General features: G+C 44.4%; 2 protein-coding genes across 8 annotated transcripts in view; both read right to left on the bottom strand.

Moving 5' to 3' along the window:
* Positions 1 to 18,997, bottom strand: part of hoxb3a (homeobox B3a) — a 68,730-nt gene that overhangs the window by 20,850 nt on the left and 28,883 nt on the right. For 5 of the 7 annotated variants that reach the window (XM_011603562.2, XM_011603561.2, XM_029836630.1 and 2 more), the window contains exon 2: positions 10,971 to 11,345. The gene's annotated coding sequence lies outside the window, so the exon portion shown is untranslated. Of the gene's footprint in view, positions 1 to 3,307; positions 3,725 to 10,970; positions 11,346 to 18,997 lie in introns of those variants that run through there. The other 2 variants (XM_029836633.1, XM_029836632.1) reach the window with 2 other exon arrangements.
* Positions 13,069 to 18,531, bottom strand: hoxb4a (homeobox B4a). The gene is made up of 2 exons (XM_011603564.2): positions 16,616 to 18,531; positions 13,069 to 15,150 (listed from the first exon to the last, which is right to left on the bottom strand). The coding sequence occupies exons 1-2, from the start codon at positions 17,064 to 17,066 to the stop codon at positions 14,855 to 14,857; spliced, it is 747 nt and encodes a 248-aa protein (XP_011601866.2). The 5' UTR covers positions 17,067 to 18,531; the 3' UTR covers positions 13,069 to 14,854.

Genomic DNA, 18,997 nt, shown 5'->3' with positions numbered 1-18,997 from the left:
GAAATTGCGGGAAATTCATCGGGACAACGGAAAACGATGATTTTTAAATGTTTCTTGCATCAATTGTATTGCGCTGTCCGTGTGTATGCTTTTCATGTTGTTCTTTCTGTTTTTCTTATTTTCCAGTAGCTTATTTGGGGCAATTTTCCGAATTTTCTTGAAGACAATTATCAGCTAAAGCTAATTTGTATTTATTTAAGTTACACGTGGCGCCCGAACGCTCACTGTCGGTTTAAATGTGTGATGAGTTCAGATAAAGGGCATTTTCCTCCATGGTGGAATGGTGGCTGGCCGCTGTATTTGCGTGGGATCAAGAGAAGAAGACAATATGGCTGCCAGTGAGTGGGAAGATGCCTCTTGTCTACAGCCGTGTCCACGTTCTTTCTGTCAAGCGTGGGTGTTTGTCTGACGCTGGGGCTTGTTCTGACCTTGCCTTTGACCATATTAATTAAAAAAAAAAACAGAAAAAAATCCCAAATAGGAATATTTAGGGTTTCAACATTTTTGCTCCTTGGCGTCATATATGGACTTATAAATCGGACTTCTTTTGTTTAGGCGTTTTCAATTTTAGATTTAGTTTTAATTAAATAAAGCAAAACGTACTAAGCAGCCGTTTAGGAAGAAACCCTGACTTTTTCTATAGAATTTGCAGCTTTCGACAGGGAATCATTTAATGTGCTTTACTTCTTTTCTGCTCATTGGAGGCTGCTACTATGCATCCGTGATCCGCAGAAATCATTGTCCACAGCAGATCCCGGCGTACAAATTCATCTCAAATGTTTGGGACTTAACAACAGGCTGCTGGTCGATTTGAAAGAGCACTAGAGATCACACATTAACGCACCACCAACGTTTGATCGGAACCGAGGATCGAGTCTCCGTTCGGATTAACATTCACCCGGATGCAGGGATAACAGAAGCAGAATTAAGGGGTAGTAATATTTTTTGTAAATATTTAAACACTGTGTTATGAGGGGGGAAAGACACGTGCAGGAGCAGACTCGAGGCATGGCAGAGATAGGATGGAGCCACCGCAGCTGCAGCAGCATTCACTTTACTCTCTTCATTTGTACGAGCCATCTAATGCAACGATGTCACACATTTCTAATCTGTTCATTTTAAATTTGAGTGTTTGCCCTCCACACAGGACTATCCAGACGGTTCGAAGGCAGGCGCCGTGAAAGGCGTCTCGAAATGTATCTTTAAACCTCTCCTGTCACATAAATCAGATATGTGGTTCGGATGCTCGGGAAAATATTTAAATATATATGAAAAAAGGAGGGAAAAAAATGCTGTCACTGCCCCCCCTCTCCTCCCCTCTTTCCGTCCAATGAAATGAGGCAGTTTATTGTTTTTGACACGGTGGCGGATGGCAGGAATACACATTTTGAAAATCGCTGCCTCTTGCTGCTACTGCCATTATTACGTGATGGGAAACCGTGGAGCCGCTCTAATTTGGTTACACTAAGGTTTACACTGTAGTGATGGCCGAGCTGGGAGGGAGACGAGGGAGAGGGGGAGTTACTTTGAAAATGTAATTGTAAAGCGATTCCATCCATCCATCCATCCATCCATCCATCCATCCATCCATCCATCCATCCATCCATCCATCCATCCATCCATCCATCCATCCATCCATCCATCCATGAGCTTTATACGTCAATTGGTGTGTAACAGCCTGTTAATCATTACCACACCACCTATTGTTACCACATTTTCCAAACTTCGCGTGCGACCAATAAAACATATTAAATGCTGAGTTCAGTGTTCTTTGTATTTACGGCACTTTACACACACCATTCTCTGTCCTAACAGCCAAACAACAACAGCGTTGTTTACTGCTGTGATTTATGGGATTATCCGATAGAATTATGTTACCACCCACCCCTTTTAATTTAATCTCACTTGCTGGATGCAATTAGATTGTCTTAAAATGGCACCACAGCTAACTGCGCGTGATTTTCCAGACGCACGAGAAAATCTAAAACGTGAATCGAGCCACGTCATCGAAACTAACGAGTGTTGGCCCACGTGAATAAAACACACGGAAGGGGCAGCGCGCCGCTCCGTTTCCAAAGGCACATTTAAAGAACAGGGCTTTTCAGTGAGGACTCTGAGCAAAGGCAGAGACTCTGAGTGCTGACATGAGTGATGGCGCTCCAGCAGACATTCAAATAAAACATATTGGGGGGGGGGGGGGGGTGCATGAAGAGGGAGAAGGAAAAGTCTGACCCGTCTACAGGCTGGTTGACAATTACTGCTGAGTGACCAATTCTGTGCTGAAAAGCACCCCGATACATTCGACGTGGTTTCCCGTTTTCTTCTTATTGTTTACTTTTAATGATGCATAAAAAGTTTCCAAAACGTGCTCATCCTGGAGCAGAGAGGCTAACTCTGCAAGCCGGTGTCATAAGCGTTCAGCGCTATACCGGGAGACTTGGTTTCACTCGCACCTCCCGGCCAGTCAGATAAGCTGTTCCTGGCAGGTATGTCCTTTTTATGAGCGTTCATGGCGGCAGAGGCGTGCCCCGTACACGATTTTTTTTTTTTTACAAATCTCCCGTTAAGTGATCACCACAGTCATTCAAGACCTGGACCTACAGCCAGCCACTGAGCACACGGAAAAAGAACCGGTAGAAATCAAATATAAATGGTGGCAGAGGGTGTGTTTGCGGGCATGAAAGTGAAGCGTATGGAGGAGGAGATAGATGAAAACCGGAACAGAAAGAGGAGAACTCTGAGTAGATCCTGCAGCGGCCGCAGCCAGATCCTGTTCCTCGTTCTGGTGTATCATCGGTACATCGGCCGTCATTTCTCCCCTCACCACCGTCTTCCCACGGCGGAGAAAAACATGATTTATCGTGGGCAGCATCATAAACAACAGCACTCCTTCACAAACACACAATGGCAGCCGCGGCCGCACGCTGACACACTGCCTCACCATAAATCAAGAGAAGTAGCTGGTCGGGGAGAAAAGAGGGGGAGTGAGAGGGAGAGAGAGAGAGGGATGGACAGAGAGTGTGGCAGATAGAGAGAGATGTAGAGGCAGACAGGAGGTGATGGGAGAAAGATAGAGGAGAATATCCAAGTGCTTCTTAAAATATAAACAGCCATCGGCTAACGTTGTGGTGATCCTTCTTTCCTCCCTCTCTCCCTCCCTCTCTCTCTGGCCGCTTTACAGGCTGCATCCGCTTCACCTATAAACAATGGCTGATGATGATGATGAGTAGGGGGCGATGTGTAAACAACACCGCAGCAACATGCACGATGAGAGGGTAAAAGATGGGTATTGTTGGGGCATATTTACCACGCTGTTAAAATAGCCTGTAATTCACTGAGAGGATGCAGGCGAAGGCGGCGCAGCGGCGTACGAGATGACGAGGAAGAAGCAGCAGAAGAAGAGTGGTTTCCCCCCATGCAGTCCCCTTCCTTCCGCAATACTCACAGTGTCCACAGCGACAAGACGCACAAACGTCCAAATTTGTTTTATTGCAGCCTCCTTCACTCTTTTCTTTTTCCCTCTCTCTCTCTACCCCTCTCTCTCTCTCTTCGTGGCGTTCTTCGGTGTCTCCTCTTCTCCCCTATCTTCCTCTCTCACTTTTTTCTATCTCACTCCCCCTCTCTTTCCTGCTATAGGGGGCTTGTAGTTGTTCTTTTTTAAAGGACAGTTGGATTTTCGACGTCAGACACACTGAAGCAGCACCATGTCTTACCGATATATTTCTGACGATAGACATCCATTCTGCAACCTCTGCATTAATTATTTAATGAATCACGTGACCATCTTGTCGGGGGGTGTGGTGTACGTGTGTTGTGGGGACGGGGTGGGAGTGGTGGTGGTGAGTGTGGGGGTGATCCATGCGCCTCTCCGTTGGTGGGACCCATTCAAATCAGTGCGTGTGCGCAAAAGTGCTGTGTGATGGTTTAAAATAAATGAACATTTAAACAATGGGGAGCAACTTGTGTTCACCTCTCAGTTAAATATTTCAGTGACAGGAAACGTGCTCGCGTGCGTGCTGTAACGTAAAGCAGGTGCGGGCAGATGATAGATGCGCAGTGAAAACGATAAAATATGATTGTCACCAGCTATGTTCGTTTTTCAAAAATAGAAAAAAATGAGCGCACGCCTCAGACCTCTGTGTATTCCTCACTGTCACGTCTTTCTCAGGTCAGGAAAGAGGGGAAACTCCTTTTTGTCTTGTCTTATATCCTCGTGAATCAGTTTTCAGGCTATTTCAATATTGGCGGTGGGAAATTGCGGTCAGGCCGCGTGCGTATCATGAACGGCGCTTCATTTTCCACAAAATAACAAAACAATATTTAATATTTAGGTGGTAAATTTTTACATTGTACTGACTGATAGATGGTAAAATACAGGCTCAAGTGATCTATTTTCTGAGAATATGAATTACATCCAAATAATGAACCGTCCGAAGGCACATATTTTATTTTCATCACATTAACAAGTCTGTGGGCGAAGGGATTTATTCAGTGAGGTTTTTGGAAATTAATATCTTAGAATGTTGAGTATAAGAGACAGGTAGCAAAGAGGTGACACAAAGAGACAAAGATGCTTCTAGCAAGTGGACAGAGACAGACAATCGAAAAACCACTGGAGAGACAGAAGCCCCCGTTGCGAGGCCATGAAGGGCACCAACAATAGGGACGTTGGAATACTTTGGTGCTCGGTCTCCGGGTTTCTCTCAGCCAGGGTTCTATCTGAATAAAGAACAATGGACTTGGAGTCTGAAACAGCGTTTTGTCTGAGAGGCGAACCCTCTAGCCTCTCGTTGTTAACAAGTAAAAAAATACTTCAAGGTCAAACAATGACCTACAGGAGCTCGCTGTTCCGCCTGCCTTATACTAAAAAATAATCATACAAATATATTTTATATACTTACAACAGGATTATCCATGAAAACTATTTGATTTAAATGTGTTTTAAATGGCCTGCTAATAACGTTTCATATAAATAGCAACTAGCCAAAACTGGTTGCTGAGATCAGGAGGGAGAGACAATTTCATAAAAACACACAATATGTCGAAGTCATCAAAAGACTAAGCAATAGCAAACACTTTATCAAACAGTTGGTGGTAATTTATTTATTCTGATTTGGTGTGGTGCAAATGCGCCCTTAAACTTCAAAATCCCAGCTCGGCGGCTATTCTCACAGATTTTTGCCCACAAGAAGATTGAAATCAAACATTTGCGGTGGTGATGATGGCGTCTGTAATGACGGCCATAAATTATAGTAGTCACAGTGTGAAACAACAGCAAAGATAAGTAGCATCAGAGACCTGCGCCGGCCGACAACAGAAGTGGAGAAAAACAGCTCTGTAAAACTGGCACAGCTGGAAGAGAAATGATTTCACTCTGAACCATTTCCATAGTCTAAACATCCGATTTCTGATGGGTGTGCGACGTAGAGCCGGTCAGGAAGAGACAGTTTTAACAGCAAGGATGTAAGGGTGAAGGTAAATCATTAGCGGGCTTTCTGCTTTAGCTCCCGCTGACAAAGGAAAGCAAATTATGCTGCGAAAATATTTTTTTGAAGTAATTTTCTTACCCTGAAAGATCTAGTTTAATGTAAAATGCCTTATGACGAAGCATCATCAGAAATAAAAACATATTTTTTACCCCGTATTTACCCCATATTCAGACGTGGTATTTTAAAACAGTATAAAACTGTGATTTATGGCCCAGCCATAGTCTGCAGTGAGTCTAACGTTTAATAATGCGGGATAAAACTAACGCTGTCCGCTGAATAAAAGCCAATAATTGGAGAGATGTTGGAGTTCTATGAGATCTTGTGGGAATCTTGGGCCGTGATGGATTAAGACAGGTAGATTCTTCTTCTTCCGTAATGATTAACTAGACTCGGAATAAAAAGAACTAAACCTTAAATGCGCTTCTGTTACAATTGACAAGTTAACGTCCACGCCATTATTATTATTATTATTATTATTATTATTATTATTATTATTATTATTATTATTATTATATAAGCATTGGAATTGCAACTCCAAAAAGAGTTGGAGAGCACATAGAGAGAAATGAGAGATTGATTTACTAAGCCTCGACATTTCGCCTTTTACTAACGCTCGTAAATCTGTCTCGCAGGCAGCGAGCGCACATTTTTTTCTCTTTTGAAATATATTCTTCCTCCGCCGAGGTCTTCCCTCTGTTGGATCTAGAACGGAGACATCCCCGACCGGTATCACAAGCTACATTCCTGAAAGAGAAGCTTGACTCCCCCCCGCTGCGGGCTCCAGTAATCTATTATATAGTTTTCTTTGTTTTGATGTCTCAATCGGAATCGATATCTAATTAAACACGAGTCGTTTATTTAATTATACATCATTTGGACACTCGTGGGTTGGGAGGTAATATTTGTTGCTGGAATTAGGGTAAAGGATTAAGATATCTGAACCAGCGTAACTCCAACAATAGAGGTACAGTTCAATTCAATGAGCTGCTGTGACATGTTCTGTTGTCAGACATGACAGGATCAGTGACACTTGAACCGCTTCACTATTGTTGACTTTTTATAGTCTAACAGAGAGCCTTCCATTAGAGATCCGTTACATTTAATACGTCTAACATTTCAGCTCTTACTGCTGACCCTCTCAAGCACTGATTTTCTGCTTCATGTCCCAAATTGCGAACAATCTCAAGAACCTCTTGGACGTGCTCCAACACAAACTTAATCCTGATTAAAATTTTATTTGCGCTCTTGTTGTTGTTTTTTTTTTTTATCGCGTTGATGTTTTTTTATTTAGATTTAATTTTTATTCTTGCCCTCTCTCTTTATAATAACATTTGCTGATGTGACCCGCGACACATGGCGGCTACTTTGCGTCCTTGTCATTAGGATATTGATAAGTATAAAAGCTAAAGAGGGGCCAGCAGCGGCAGAAGGGTTGTTTGAGTATCAATATGCTCGCAGCAGCTTAATGTTCCGCCATTAGTCACACAGGCCACAGACGCCTATTTATCACTCACATCTAACGGATATGAGGGCTGCTGCAACAAACAACTGCCTGATCGCTGCACGGTGAGGGCTGTGTTGACACTAAATGTAGCATCAAGAAGCACCATCACTACAGTAAAGAAAACCATATTTACAAATCGACAGAGGGCTTCATAGGTGACGCTTAAAATAATGTCGAGATGGTGCTTCGGTGATCGCTTAAAGCAGAATTTAGCAGGATGCCTAAGAGTTTACAGTTTTCAAGGATACTGCTTTGATGTAGGATTTGAACGATGGTAATTTCAAACACGCTGATAACCTTATGCAGATTGCTACTAAATTACACCAGATGAGGCTGAATTATGGAAATAAAGTGCATGAACATCTTGGCAGCCATTATCTGGCTTCCTCTTTTTAATACTCAATCCATGTCTACTTTTAAATGGCCCGCACGCTCTCTTTACAGCGCACACGCGTGCACAGTGCAGTGCAGTAGTAAAAGCCTGGCAGCCATATATCTCTCGTGACGACCTCCTCCTGCAGCTCGCGCGCCTGCACCGTGACCTCCTCTGCTCCTCGCGCTCTCCGGAATAATAAATTTTTCGGGCAGCGTTCCCATAACCAGCGCAAAAGCGAGGGAAGAAAATATTAGCGCGCAGGAGATTTGTCTGGTAATTAGTAAACCGCAGCGAGACTGTAGAAGCCAGAGAAGGCGAGGGAATTCATTGCTGCCTTCGTGCCAGACTGTTACGCGCGTTTGCAGATCATGTTCGCGAGTTATCTCGAAATTCTTGTTTGGAAGTCTGCAGCGTCCATTGCGAACTGCTGCTGAAACATCAGATGGAAAGTCTCCCCAAACCCCTGCAAAGACCATCATCTGCGCACACGCGCGCACACACACTGGAGGTCAGGGTGAAAGCTGGCTCACATCTGGCTGCCTGACCCTTCCTTAATGGTTTCATGCTTTTATTTCACTGTTATTTAACCACAACCCCCAGTGAGATTACAGAAAGACAATCTGGGGAGAGATACAACAAGAGAGGCTATGGGAGCTACTGATAAAGTAAAAACAATCCAGACGAAGATGCAGAAGCAACCTGGGCAGAAAGTCTGGGAAAAAACCTGAAAGTGGAGTTCAGCACAGACAGCAATGGGTCCTCTAATTTACTATATATATATATATTGTTTATTAAAAATTGAATTTGTGAAAGAAATTTAGTCATTTTCCAGATATTCAGAGTAGTATATTCAAGTATTTTTTGTTAAACCCACCACAGCCGGTTATATAGTGACATTTTGACCACCTAGTGTATTCACTATATAATTAATGAGATTAAAAAAAACACACATCAGTTCTATTTTTCATATGCATAAGGTGGTGTGCACATCGATCTCAGTCATCAGATCTTCCGTCTCCCTTCACAAAGGTCAGGTCGCACCTGAATGAGAGTTATCACTGTTCACAGGATGTTAAATGTGAAGCAAATGGAGTATTATCATGTAGAACCAACTGTTTCTATTGGGCCATTCATAAAAGCAAGGAAACCTTTATTATTTTAGAGGTGCCGGAGATTCTGCTACACTTTTTATACAAATCTTTAAAAAGTGAGTTAATCTCTCTGCTAAACATATGGGGGGTTACACCTATTTGATGTGGAACCTCGAGGAAACAAAACAAAAGTATCACACAGGTACAGTAGGCTTTATATCAGGGACCATTATGATAAAAGGCTGTGTGACCACTGGCCAGATTTAAACACAACACAGAAGCACTTCCTTCCTGTAGCATTCAGTGGAAGAAATATGGTTATTAATGGCCACAGGTGTGGCGTTCCATCAGCATGTAGTGAAAGATCTGAGACTATCAATGTGACCTGGACAATGACGAGAAACCCCAAAGCTTTTCAAGGAAACGTTTTGAAGGCATAAGCACAAGAACACTGTCCAATAGCATTTCCCCTTATCTCATTGTCCCTTTGAGTAATCAGCACACTCACATGCCCACACACACATGCACACACACAGGTCAGATTACCAGGCTGAAAAATGATCGCCAGCAAATAATGGTAGCAGCAGTTCGCTGAATTGCACACAATCCCTCTTCCACTGAAACAAGCAGTGTTGTATTTCATTTGATGCCCTGCATGGTGTGAATCCTTCCTTCCTAATGAATATGATCACATCAAATCATTCTCTTCATTGTACCATGCAAACTTGCCTGGAGTGGGCTAGCAGTCACTTTTTAGCAGCTTTTCATCCAGGCCATCATGAGGGGCAGGCTCTGTTTAGACTGGGGCTGTGCTGTCAACAACATGTCCATCATCAGGATACATATTTTGGGTGCCTCAGCCAGTTCGAGAGGCTCGGCTGACCCTCTAATCAAATCATGCCGTGTCTCAAGGCGCATTGTTAAACAACAGAAGTGTGTGACTCTTTGTTTGGTAGATAAATTGGTTAGTACAGTACAGTGAGCTTTGTTAAGTGACCTGCATCTGACCTCCTGGACCAGGTGGTTACCTTGTTTGTCTCATTGTCTGTCTGTCTGGGAGTAGAAAACCGAGATATCGCCACCATGTCCCCGGGTTACAGTGCCCTGAACTAGTTTGTTATGACTAAGTGCCCCGGAGGCTCCGGAGGTCTGGGAATGTCCGAGGGAGCGAAGAGTCCAGCAGCACTGCGAGGTCAAGGGGGACCAGTGCATGCTTGTGTGTATGTGTGTGCGGGAGGGGGTAACCACGGGTCAGCCTCTGGCTTCAGAGCCAGTGGACCTCATCGGTCAAAAAAAAACATGTCCCCTAGTTGAACCCTCTCTGGCCGCAGCTTGGCCATTCTGCCCCTGTAGACCATCGATTTTTTTTCGCTTTTTTCTCCAATCTCTTTACATTTTCTTCAATACCCACAGCTTATATTTTCCTCATCTGATTCTCTTACTTCTCCATGCATGGCATCACGCCGTGGCCTGCATCCCCCACGAGAGGCCGGAGCTCTTACAGCAGAACGGCTGCCCTTTTGTTTTTAATTGCGGCTAGATTGATTTCTGAAGGGGTCAAACAGGAGTGAGTGCGCTTCCTGAGGCCACTGCTGCTCGCCTCAGCAGATACCAGAGGCCTGGGCACGTATATGGCCATCGGCGATCGTTTCTCAGTTCATTTGGAAAGCTTCGTCGATCGTTTGTGACTGAGGCAAATTGTTTTGGAGAGCAACAGTGAGAATATTCATTAACTAGAGCTCTGCTGGTTCTTTTAATTTTTCTTCTTCACCCCTGCACTCCTCCCCCCTGTATCCTCCTCTCGGAGCGCGGACCATATAATCCATATTCATAGTGCGGTCTCGGTTGCCTCGTTGCACCTGGCCGACCAAAACGCGCACACAGAACAATATCTCATTAAATTCTGCAGCTCTTTATAACCACAGACCCAACAAGCACAACGGACTCAATGTGAAGTGGGAATTATTCGTAAGATCTACTCTGTCAAAAATTCCATAGCTTCTGAATTTCTGAGTTCTGTAATGTCTCGCCAGCCTGCCTATTATGTTAGTGAGGGAGAAAGTTGCAATATACAGGGTGATAAATCCCCCCCAAAAACCAAGACACACAACAGACATTTTACAAACTCCAGTACACATATTGCTCCTCACCCTAGTGACACGCTTCAAATGCGTAAAGCACATTTTGTGCACAGCGACAGATGCTGAGGAGCGGCAGGCCTCGTGAGTGGCATCCAGGCGCTGAAGTGACACCAGCATGGCAAAGAGGAATGGAAACAGTTGCACAAACGCAGCCCAGAGACACTCCAAAAAGACACTCTCCGTACTCTCCGCAGCAAACAAACACCTTCGCAGACATACCTTTGGAAATCAAAGCCCGCAGATGCCCCCTTTGTCTGACCTCACCAAATGCACGGGGGCAATAAAACCATAAAAACGCCAGAGAGCCTGCAGGCAAATGTTACTTCAAGGTGGAGGGGGGAAAAGAAAGAAAAATCCAGAGCCTTTTACCTTAGATTGCAGGGACTGCAGAGCCATCTTGTTCACTGTCAGACTCTGGCGCAGTGCTGAGTTACCAAATTTCTTAGCGTGGACTTTCTTCTTCTTTCAAATGAGGAAGAAAAGTTTTTTTCCCAAAGGGTTGGATACTTCTGGGTTGGAAAATATCTGATGGGTGGGAATTGGAGGTGCACCATGGTTGTGAGTGTGTAGATGTGCGCGCGCGCGTGCGTGAGACGAGCGGTGACAGCGGTGGCGGCGATGGTGTCAGAAGGGCGGGGGGTGTTCTTCCAAGTGTCTTCCAAGACGTCTTCCTTTTCTCCTGCTGTCTGCCGCTGTGCTCCTTGCCCTCTCTCCATCTCCTGGCAGAAGGGGTCTTGTGTGAGGCTGCCGGACAACAATAGAGAAGGAGAAGAAGTGTTTAAAGGAGTACACGTGATTAATGATTGGTCTTGTATAATTCTCGCATTTTTCTTGCGGTGCCTTCCCCCACTGTGAACTTTTTCAGGCGTGTGGAGGTGGCAATGGTGGAGGGGCGTCCTGACTAAAATCTGCTCCCATTCACATTAAAAGAAGCAGCAGAAGGCCCCACTGATAAAGGAGGCTAAAAAAAGAATAAAGATTCCTCAGTAGATTTTATTGTGTGCCGTGTCACCCTGCACGCAAATTCATTTATTTCAACCCAGGCTGCGAGTGCTCAGGGGGCTTTAGGGGTTATTGTGGAGGCACATATGTTTGTGCATGTGTGTGGATATTGTGGTGGGGGGTGTGCGCGGGTAGATGTTCCAATATAGGACAATTGGTGTGCAGTGAAAATTACAGCATTCTGACAAAAAAAATATTATCTTATGTGGGGAGAGGAATAGAGCCTGGGGGCCTGTGTGTGTGCAGAGGAAAGGGTAGGCTATTAAACCATAAGGTGTTCACCACAAAAGAAAGACACAACATATGGTTGGTCGGGAGCAACTGGAACAAATTAATACACAGGAAATGCGCCGGAGAAGTAGTCACCTTAGAGCGAAGCAGGATGATGTGCAAAATTAAAATAAAGGGATTTTTGAAAATTATTGTCAATGAAATGCTTTAAATGTAGCTTTACAAGCTTACACAAGTCACAGCTCGGTGCTACCGTTTTGGAGTCTATAGGTGTGCAGTTTGATAGCAGGGGAGCCCTTCATAAACAGGAAGAAAACAGATAAATGGGCAGTGGGAGACTCTGTGGCAAGGGGCCCAGGGAGAAATCAGCCAACGAGTAATAGAGAATCTTCTCTGGGCCGAGGAATACGAGCAGACCAATTTGGGGGGGCACACTTTTTTTGTTTAAAGTTCATCGGCAGAAATGCTATTTTCTCGCTCTCCCCCCTCTTGCTCTATATTTTTCGATACCTGCTCTAAGAAAAGAAAATGAAAATTAATACAGGAGCCGCGCCTTACAAAAGAAGCCATTCGTCTTGTTGATTATCTATTTGGTTGTCAGAGTTTGAGCTATGGCGCCGGCACGCTCCCTTTTTGTAATATATAAAAAAATAAACACACATGCGCGCTCAACAGCGGTCCAGAAAACACCGATAGCAAGGGGAAAATCGTACGAAAATTAGTCATTAAAGCATTAAAAGAACATGAACCAAGAAACTATTTAATGCTTTTTCAGATATAAGGAACAGAGGAGGAAGGTGGGGGTTGTCCCATACTTTCTCTGACCGGTGGAGGCAAGTCTGAGCAGCCGTTAAATTAACAGGAGAACGAGAGTGAAACGGAGGGACGGTCTGTGATTTAAAACGAGATTACAGGACGTAATGTACCAAGATCACTCACGGCCGGCACAGATTAATCATCGCAGGGTGCTGATTTCTCAAGACGGGCTATAGACAAAACCAACATTGAAATTTAATGAAAATATTTGTGCGCACACGAAGGGGAGCCGGAGCGGACGATTTAAATGCCATTAAACCTCAACGAGAGAAGACATTCGCGCCATTGTCCAGTTCCAAAGTTGCAAACCATTCCGGATATTGCGTAGATCGTATTATGAAGTCCATAAATGAACTGAATCCGGATGACCGGGTGTTTTTCTTTTAACCCGAAAAACTAGCGATAACCAAAGCAAAGCTTTTTGCCTTTTTAGCCGTTTATTTACATGTCTATGAAGTATTTACAAATAATAGGTAGACATTGTGGAGGCATAAGCAGACAGGAGTAACTCACAAACCGGAGGAACATATGGTCAACACTGTTTTTTTTTTTTGTTTTTTTTTTTATCATATTCATCTTCTAGAACGACAGAGACGCATCTTTGGAATGTACATAAAACAGCAATCAGTTTTAAGCCAAGTCACTTACAGAAAAGAATATCTAAGAAAGTGGCACAAAATGACAAAATAGAGAGAACAATAAAAGAAGTGCGCGCGATTCCATGGGCGAAAAATGAGGCGAGGAAAAAAAAACTGAAAATATATATATATAAAAAATAAATCAACACATTTCAGACATGCAATTAAAATGCTCCTTTTCACAATGTCCCAGCCCAGAACAACTATTTATAATTAAATTATTATATTTTCCACATTAAAAACGGATGACACTTTAGGTACGCAATAATTATTATCATAACTCATCACACAACTATAAAATATAAAACGCTTGGAAAGCTGTCACTTCATTGAACGTGAGGGAAATTATTAGGAGGATCAAAATAAAAATATATATATATCAGATATCAGTACAACTGAGGTAATAGGTAGTACATTGTGTAGTGCGGAGTTTATATTTGTGTTCACGAGATACTGGTAGCGGAATTTTGGTTTGAATATTAGAACCCGTTGTTTAGGCAGCTTTATAAACCCTTTTGGGACGCAAAAGAAAAATAGTTCATTTTTTTCACCCTGTCAGTCTGGTTCCCTGTATACAACATAAAAAAATAAAACTCAAACGGTCGACAAAAGAAAAAAAAAAAAAGAAGCTTCCTGCATTTTCAATAATAGCGTCATTTCTACAATCAATTCTGGATGAAAAATGAAAATGATTCATTTTAAAGACCTGTTTTACCATGAAACAATACCAAAATGGCATAAAAGACAATTGTTACATTAAAAGTGTCGTGACGGATCTGGAGGTTATATATATGAAAGGCGAACAGAGATAACAGCGCCTGTAGAGTCTGAAACTGAAAGAATACTTCTCTGCACAAAACCGAGCCTTCCATTTGCTTCATGTGCATGCGTGCCGGAGCAGGGTGGGAGGATGATGGCTCGGGGTTTGGGGAGAGGTAAGGGGCGAGGGGTAATGGGCAGAGCCGCGGTTCACCCCTCTGCTTTGTACCCGCAGAGTAAACATGACAAATGGGAGTCGAGTTTGGCATGATTAAAGATGAAAACGAGGATCCATCTTCACCCAAAAAGTCTGGCACGGGGGGGGGGGAGAAAAGGCTGATGGAAAGAAACATGCGCACGGGGGCACATTACCTTCGGCCTAGCGTTTTATGCGCTGTCATATATATAAGTGAGGGTGGGGTGTAAAAAGCCAGAAATATAAAAAAAAGAGACAGCGAGGGAGACACAGTGAGAGGCAGAAAGAGAGGGAGTCCAAGGAAAGAAGCTGCCGCAATATTTTCTTTCAGTTTCTGTCTTCTCTTTTGTTCATGTTGTTTTTTTTATGAGCGGGAAATCCCCTACCCCCACGCGCATTTCATATTGTGATACGGTATAGTCTGCAGTCTCAGCACAGATCGAGACCAAAGAGGCGGCCATGACATCCATCTTTTCCTCCAGAGCAAAGGCGTTATTCCGGTCCAAAGTGCAGGCTCGGGTGGTCAGAAGCATGGCTGCCGCTGCGGCATTCGGTCTCGCAATCAGGGACCGCAAGGGACGGGGCATAAATCATACAAGTGTCACGGCCGGCTATAGGGGTCCAGTGCGGTTTTGGGAACCAGTCAGAACCTGGGAGTTTGTGTTGGTTGACCCGGAGCGGACCTTGGTGTTGGGGAGCTTGTGATCCTTCTTCCATTTCATCCTCCGGTTCTGGAACCAGATTTTGATCTGGCGCTCTGACAGACAGAGCGTGTGCGCGATCTCCACCCTGCGCCTGCGTGTCAGGTAGCGGTTGTAGTGGAACTCCTTCTCCAGCTCCAGGACCTGCTGGCGGGTGTAGGCCGTCCGCGAACGCTTGGGCTCGCCGCCTGTGTAGTTGGAGCTCACTGTGTGAGAACAATGAGAACAGATGCTCATCAGACGTTCCTTAAACACAACAGTGCACACAATAAAATCGAATTTGCTTCACCTGACTGTGCTAATTCTTGCATGTAAAGAATACGAAAATGCATAATAACGATGTTTTTATATTTATGAATCGGAGCCCGGGAACATCGTCTCGCGCTAAATTTACACTAACCCTGAATTATATTTTATTCAGCTATTTACAATGAAACCATTAAGCTATAAATCCAATGTCACAGCAGGAATAAAAAGAAAGAAGTGATCACTTTATCTACTATAATGAAAATAACGTTGCATCACGATGATAACGCTCTTTTATGACGCGGCGTATCTGAAAACAGGATTTTTTTTGTTTTCATTGCGGTGTTTGTCATAAATACATTGTCAAAAGTCATTTTTAGGCCTGGTGGCGGTGGAAATCCCCGCAGTGCTGCCGGTGTGACCCCGGTGTCCTAATGTTGTGATATAAGAGGAAACCGAGTCCGCGTTTGCGCTTCAAGGCGTAAAACTGCAGCTGTTCTGACACGTCCGCGCACGCAAGAGGAATCCCGGAAAATATCAACAGACGACAGTAACAACGAGACAGCAATACATAGAAAAGTGCAGGTCGTTTTCCCTGATAGTGATCTTATGCCGGCTTGTCACGGTCTAAAAATCAGGGTGGGAGAATTGTCTATCTTGCATAAACTGCTTGTGGGGGTGCAGCTGTTGCACGACGGAGCCGAATTGCCGAATGGGTAATGATTCAAACGCAGAATACAGCAAGAGAACTGCACCTCGGCTGCAGGGTAGCTCAAACAGAGGAACGTATACAATTGAAGTCGATTGCTCGGTATAGAGACGTACATGTTGGCTGCTAACGTGCTGCTCGCTCGCTGCGCGAAAATGCGCTTCGGTTACGCCAGAGCGCAATAGGCTGCGCGTCCGCAGCACTACAGAGGAGCCATAACAAACTTGAGCTTTACGGTTTCACATTAGTATTTTACGACTGCCTCTATAAACATGAATATTTCAGCTGCCATAAAACTTCGCCTCTGCTGGAACCACGAAGGCTCCGCAAAGTAAAGTACACCGTTTATACAACCCGACCACTTAAAATCAAATTACCAGAGCATAAAAGCTAACTTATGGGCTCGGTTGGAGTTGTCATAAGGCGAGGAATTAAGAGTAGATGAGCCCGAGATAGGACTTCAAAAGGCACCTCAGCGAAGAGGTGTAATAAAAATTTATGGAGGGTGTAATTATATTGGCCTTGCAAACAGACGATCGTAAATCTTGACCCACAGGCTACTCATCTACTTGTAAGAGAAAACAGGGAGGTTAAGCCGTAGATTTTAACGGTGGACACCTTGAAGAGTGCATGGCGAACAGCAGCATGCAGTACAAAGGCGCAGCGAACGAGAGAGAGAGGGGAGAGAGAGGAAGAAGTTTGCCTGTGGCACTTACCGATGTTCACATGGACTTTCTTCATCCACGGATAAACCACGGGGTCTTTACGGGTGCTGGCGGGAGACGACGCGCCCTGACTGTGGGGCGTTTGGCCGCAAGACGGCGGCGGAGGCGGGCTGGGTGTCACCGACTCGCAGCGGTGACTTTGCTCCGGCACTGGAGTGGTCTGGAGTCCGGACGGGGGTAGGACATGACCCCGCGGGGACATGACTACGGAGGCGGGCTGCCCTGCGCGCTGGCACTGCGTGTAAGGCGGCTCGGCTCGCTGCTGCTGGTGTGGGTGGTGGTGGTAGAGAGAGTCCGGCTGAAAAGCAGCAGGCTCCTGCCTCTGGGAGCTGTAATAGTCCGGAGAGTGGTTGGGCAGATAGTCGCTCTGTGAGTATTCCTCGCACGGTGGGAACTTCGGGTCCACATAGTTGGAGTTGATCAAATAGGAGCTCATGGCCATTAATTTCAGTCTTTTTGTGGAATTGCACCTACTCGGAAAATATATAACTAAAATTTATATCTCATCCCTTTACTCTTCGCTTATTCCTGTTCCGTTGAACCCTCCTACTTTTCTGTCAAGTGAACAAAGTTAAGAAGCCACGTGACGAGGACAAGCCAATGGCGTGGCTCCTAAACGGTCCCCGGATAAGGAAATGGGATTAAGCGTATACACACGGCCCCCACACGCGCATCATCATATGGCCACAGTCTGAGGGTGTTCATGGTTTTACAATACACTTCCCCCTACACACACACACACACACACACACACACACACACACACACACACACACACACACACACACACACACATGCACACACAAATGACCACTCCCTCTATCTTTACTATTTGGATACACATGTATTCTGCGATAGAAACAGGTAAAACTAGAACAAAGTTACAAGAACGCGCTCAGACACGCACGAGCAGCAGAGTACAGTGCAGATGACAAGTGCTCTTTCATTGCTAACGAACCCTTTACCGTGACTGGAACTTCAAATAAAAAAGTCGAGATACAAGAACAAGAGAAAATGGTGCTCGGGGGGATTTAAAGTGGCGCCTGCGCCACCCTTTGCGTATATATTTGGGTGTGTGCGCAGACGTGCTTGCCAAAGCCCTCTTTCTTTTTTCTTTTTCTTAAATCGCTAATAACGGGGAGTGGAGAAGTGGCCTGTTGGGCTGCCACCCAGCAGCAGCAGCAGCAGCAGCATGTCAGAGATAAATCTGCCTTGTTTAGGATCGATAGAAAATTCATCAACTAATTCAGGTTGCACGGCCTCCTAAATCACCAGCAGGTCTTTGCATTAAAATCCCAGCACCACTTCTCCTTCTCCTCGCTAAACCCTGTTGCTCCGACACGCGCCTGTTCCATATTCAACTCGTTTTGCATAGTAATACACCCTCAGGTAGACCTTCATTTGCTGTGCATGAACAAACAGGCTATGCCTGGTTTTGCCATTATTTAGCCATGGTGGGACCATATGTCCGATCCATATTGCGTGACTGGTTTTGCCCTTGAGCTATACATTACTGCACCGAGTGACGCTCTTTGTTTTCCACCAACAGAGGCTTCTTCACCTTTATGCAGCCCCCACATATGTAAAGGCTGCTTTTTTTGGTTTGTTTTTTTCCCAAATATCGACATAATAGTACAGTTTCCAGTCCCTGGCGTCAATATTTTATCTTTTTAAATAAACATAACAAAAACGAATTTCTATAGCACACATGAATGTTTATAATAATCCCTTAAATAATACGCTTATACAGCAGTTTTTCAATTTTAATTTAGGCCCCAAACCCCACAAACGTGCAAACATGTGCACTTCCCTGCATTAAAGGTGCGCGCACACGGAGCAGACAAGTTGATGGAGATATCCGAGGCCTTTGTTTCCAGAAAATTGACCGTGTATAAATCGACCTTCCACACCCCCCCCCCCCCCCCCCCCCCCCCCCCCACCCCCCTCTCCTCCCCACCCCCCAGTGCGCCTTCTTGGATGAAGAGTAAAGTCGGCCGCATCATTTTTCATCAAGACAAATAATAAATAAAAGACTCCAATTCAACCTGGGCTTGGCCTTTAAAACTGCTGCGACTGTGACGATCGAAAAAATAAATTGCAGCAAACTTGAAATGAGTTTCCTTCACTTCAGCGATGAAACACACACCAGCAGTATTTTTTTCCCTTTCAAACATGAGCCGCGGCATCGAATAACCATCAATAAAGTGCACAAATAGACGCCATTTGTTCTATGTTTAAGAAAAAAACAATTATTTTCTTTGATGAATCACATTTTTTTTTACCTACCATTAATACATTTATAACAAAAACTACAACAAATAAAGGTGTGACGTAGAGGAAATTAAAAATAATTCCCTTCTACCTTGGTTCCAT

This window comes from Takifugu rubripes, chromosome 5 (genome assembly GCF_901000725.2).
Source record: "Takifugu rubripes chromosome 5, fTakRub1.2, whole genome shotgun sequence".
Classification (NCBI taxonomy): Eukaryota; Metazoa; Chordata; class Actinopteri; order Tetraodontiformes; family Tetraodontidae; genus Takifugu; species Takifugu rubripes.
This window is presented reverse-complemented; position numbering and strand designations above follow the sequence as displayed.

Coding starts and splice junctions, on each gene's coding strand:
- hoxb4a (XM_011603564.2), bottom strand. CDS start 17,066: ATGGCCATGAGCTCCTATTTGATCAACTCCAACTATGTGGACCCGAAG. Junction 15,151..16,615: donor GAAAGTCCATGTGAACATCG/GTAAGTGCCACA, acceptor GTTCTCACACAG/TGAGCTCCAACTACACAGGC.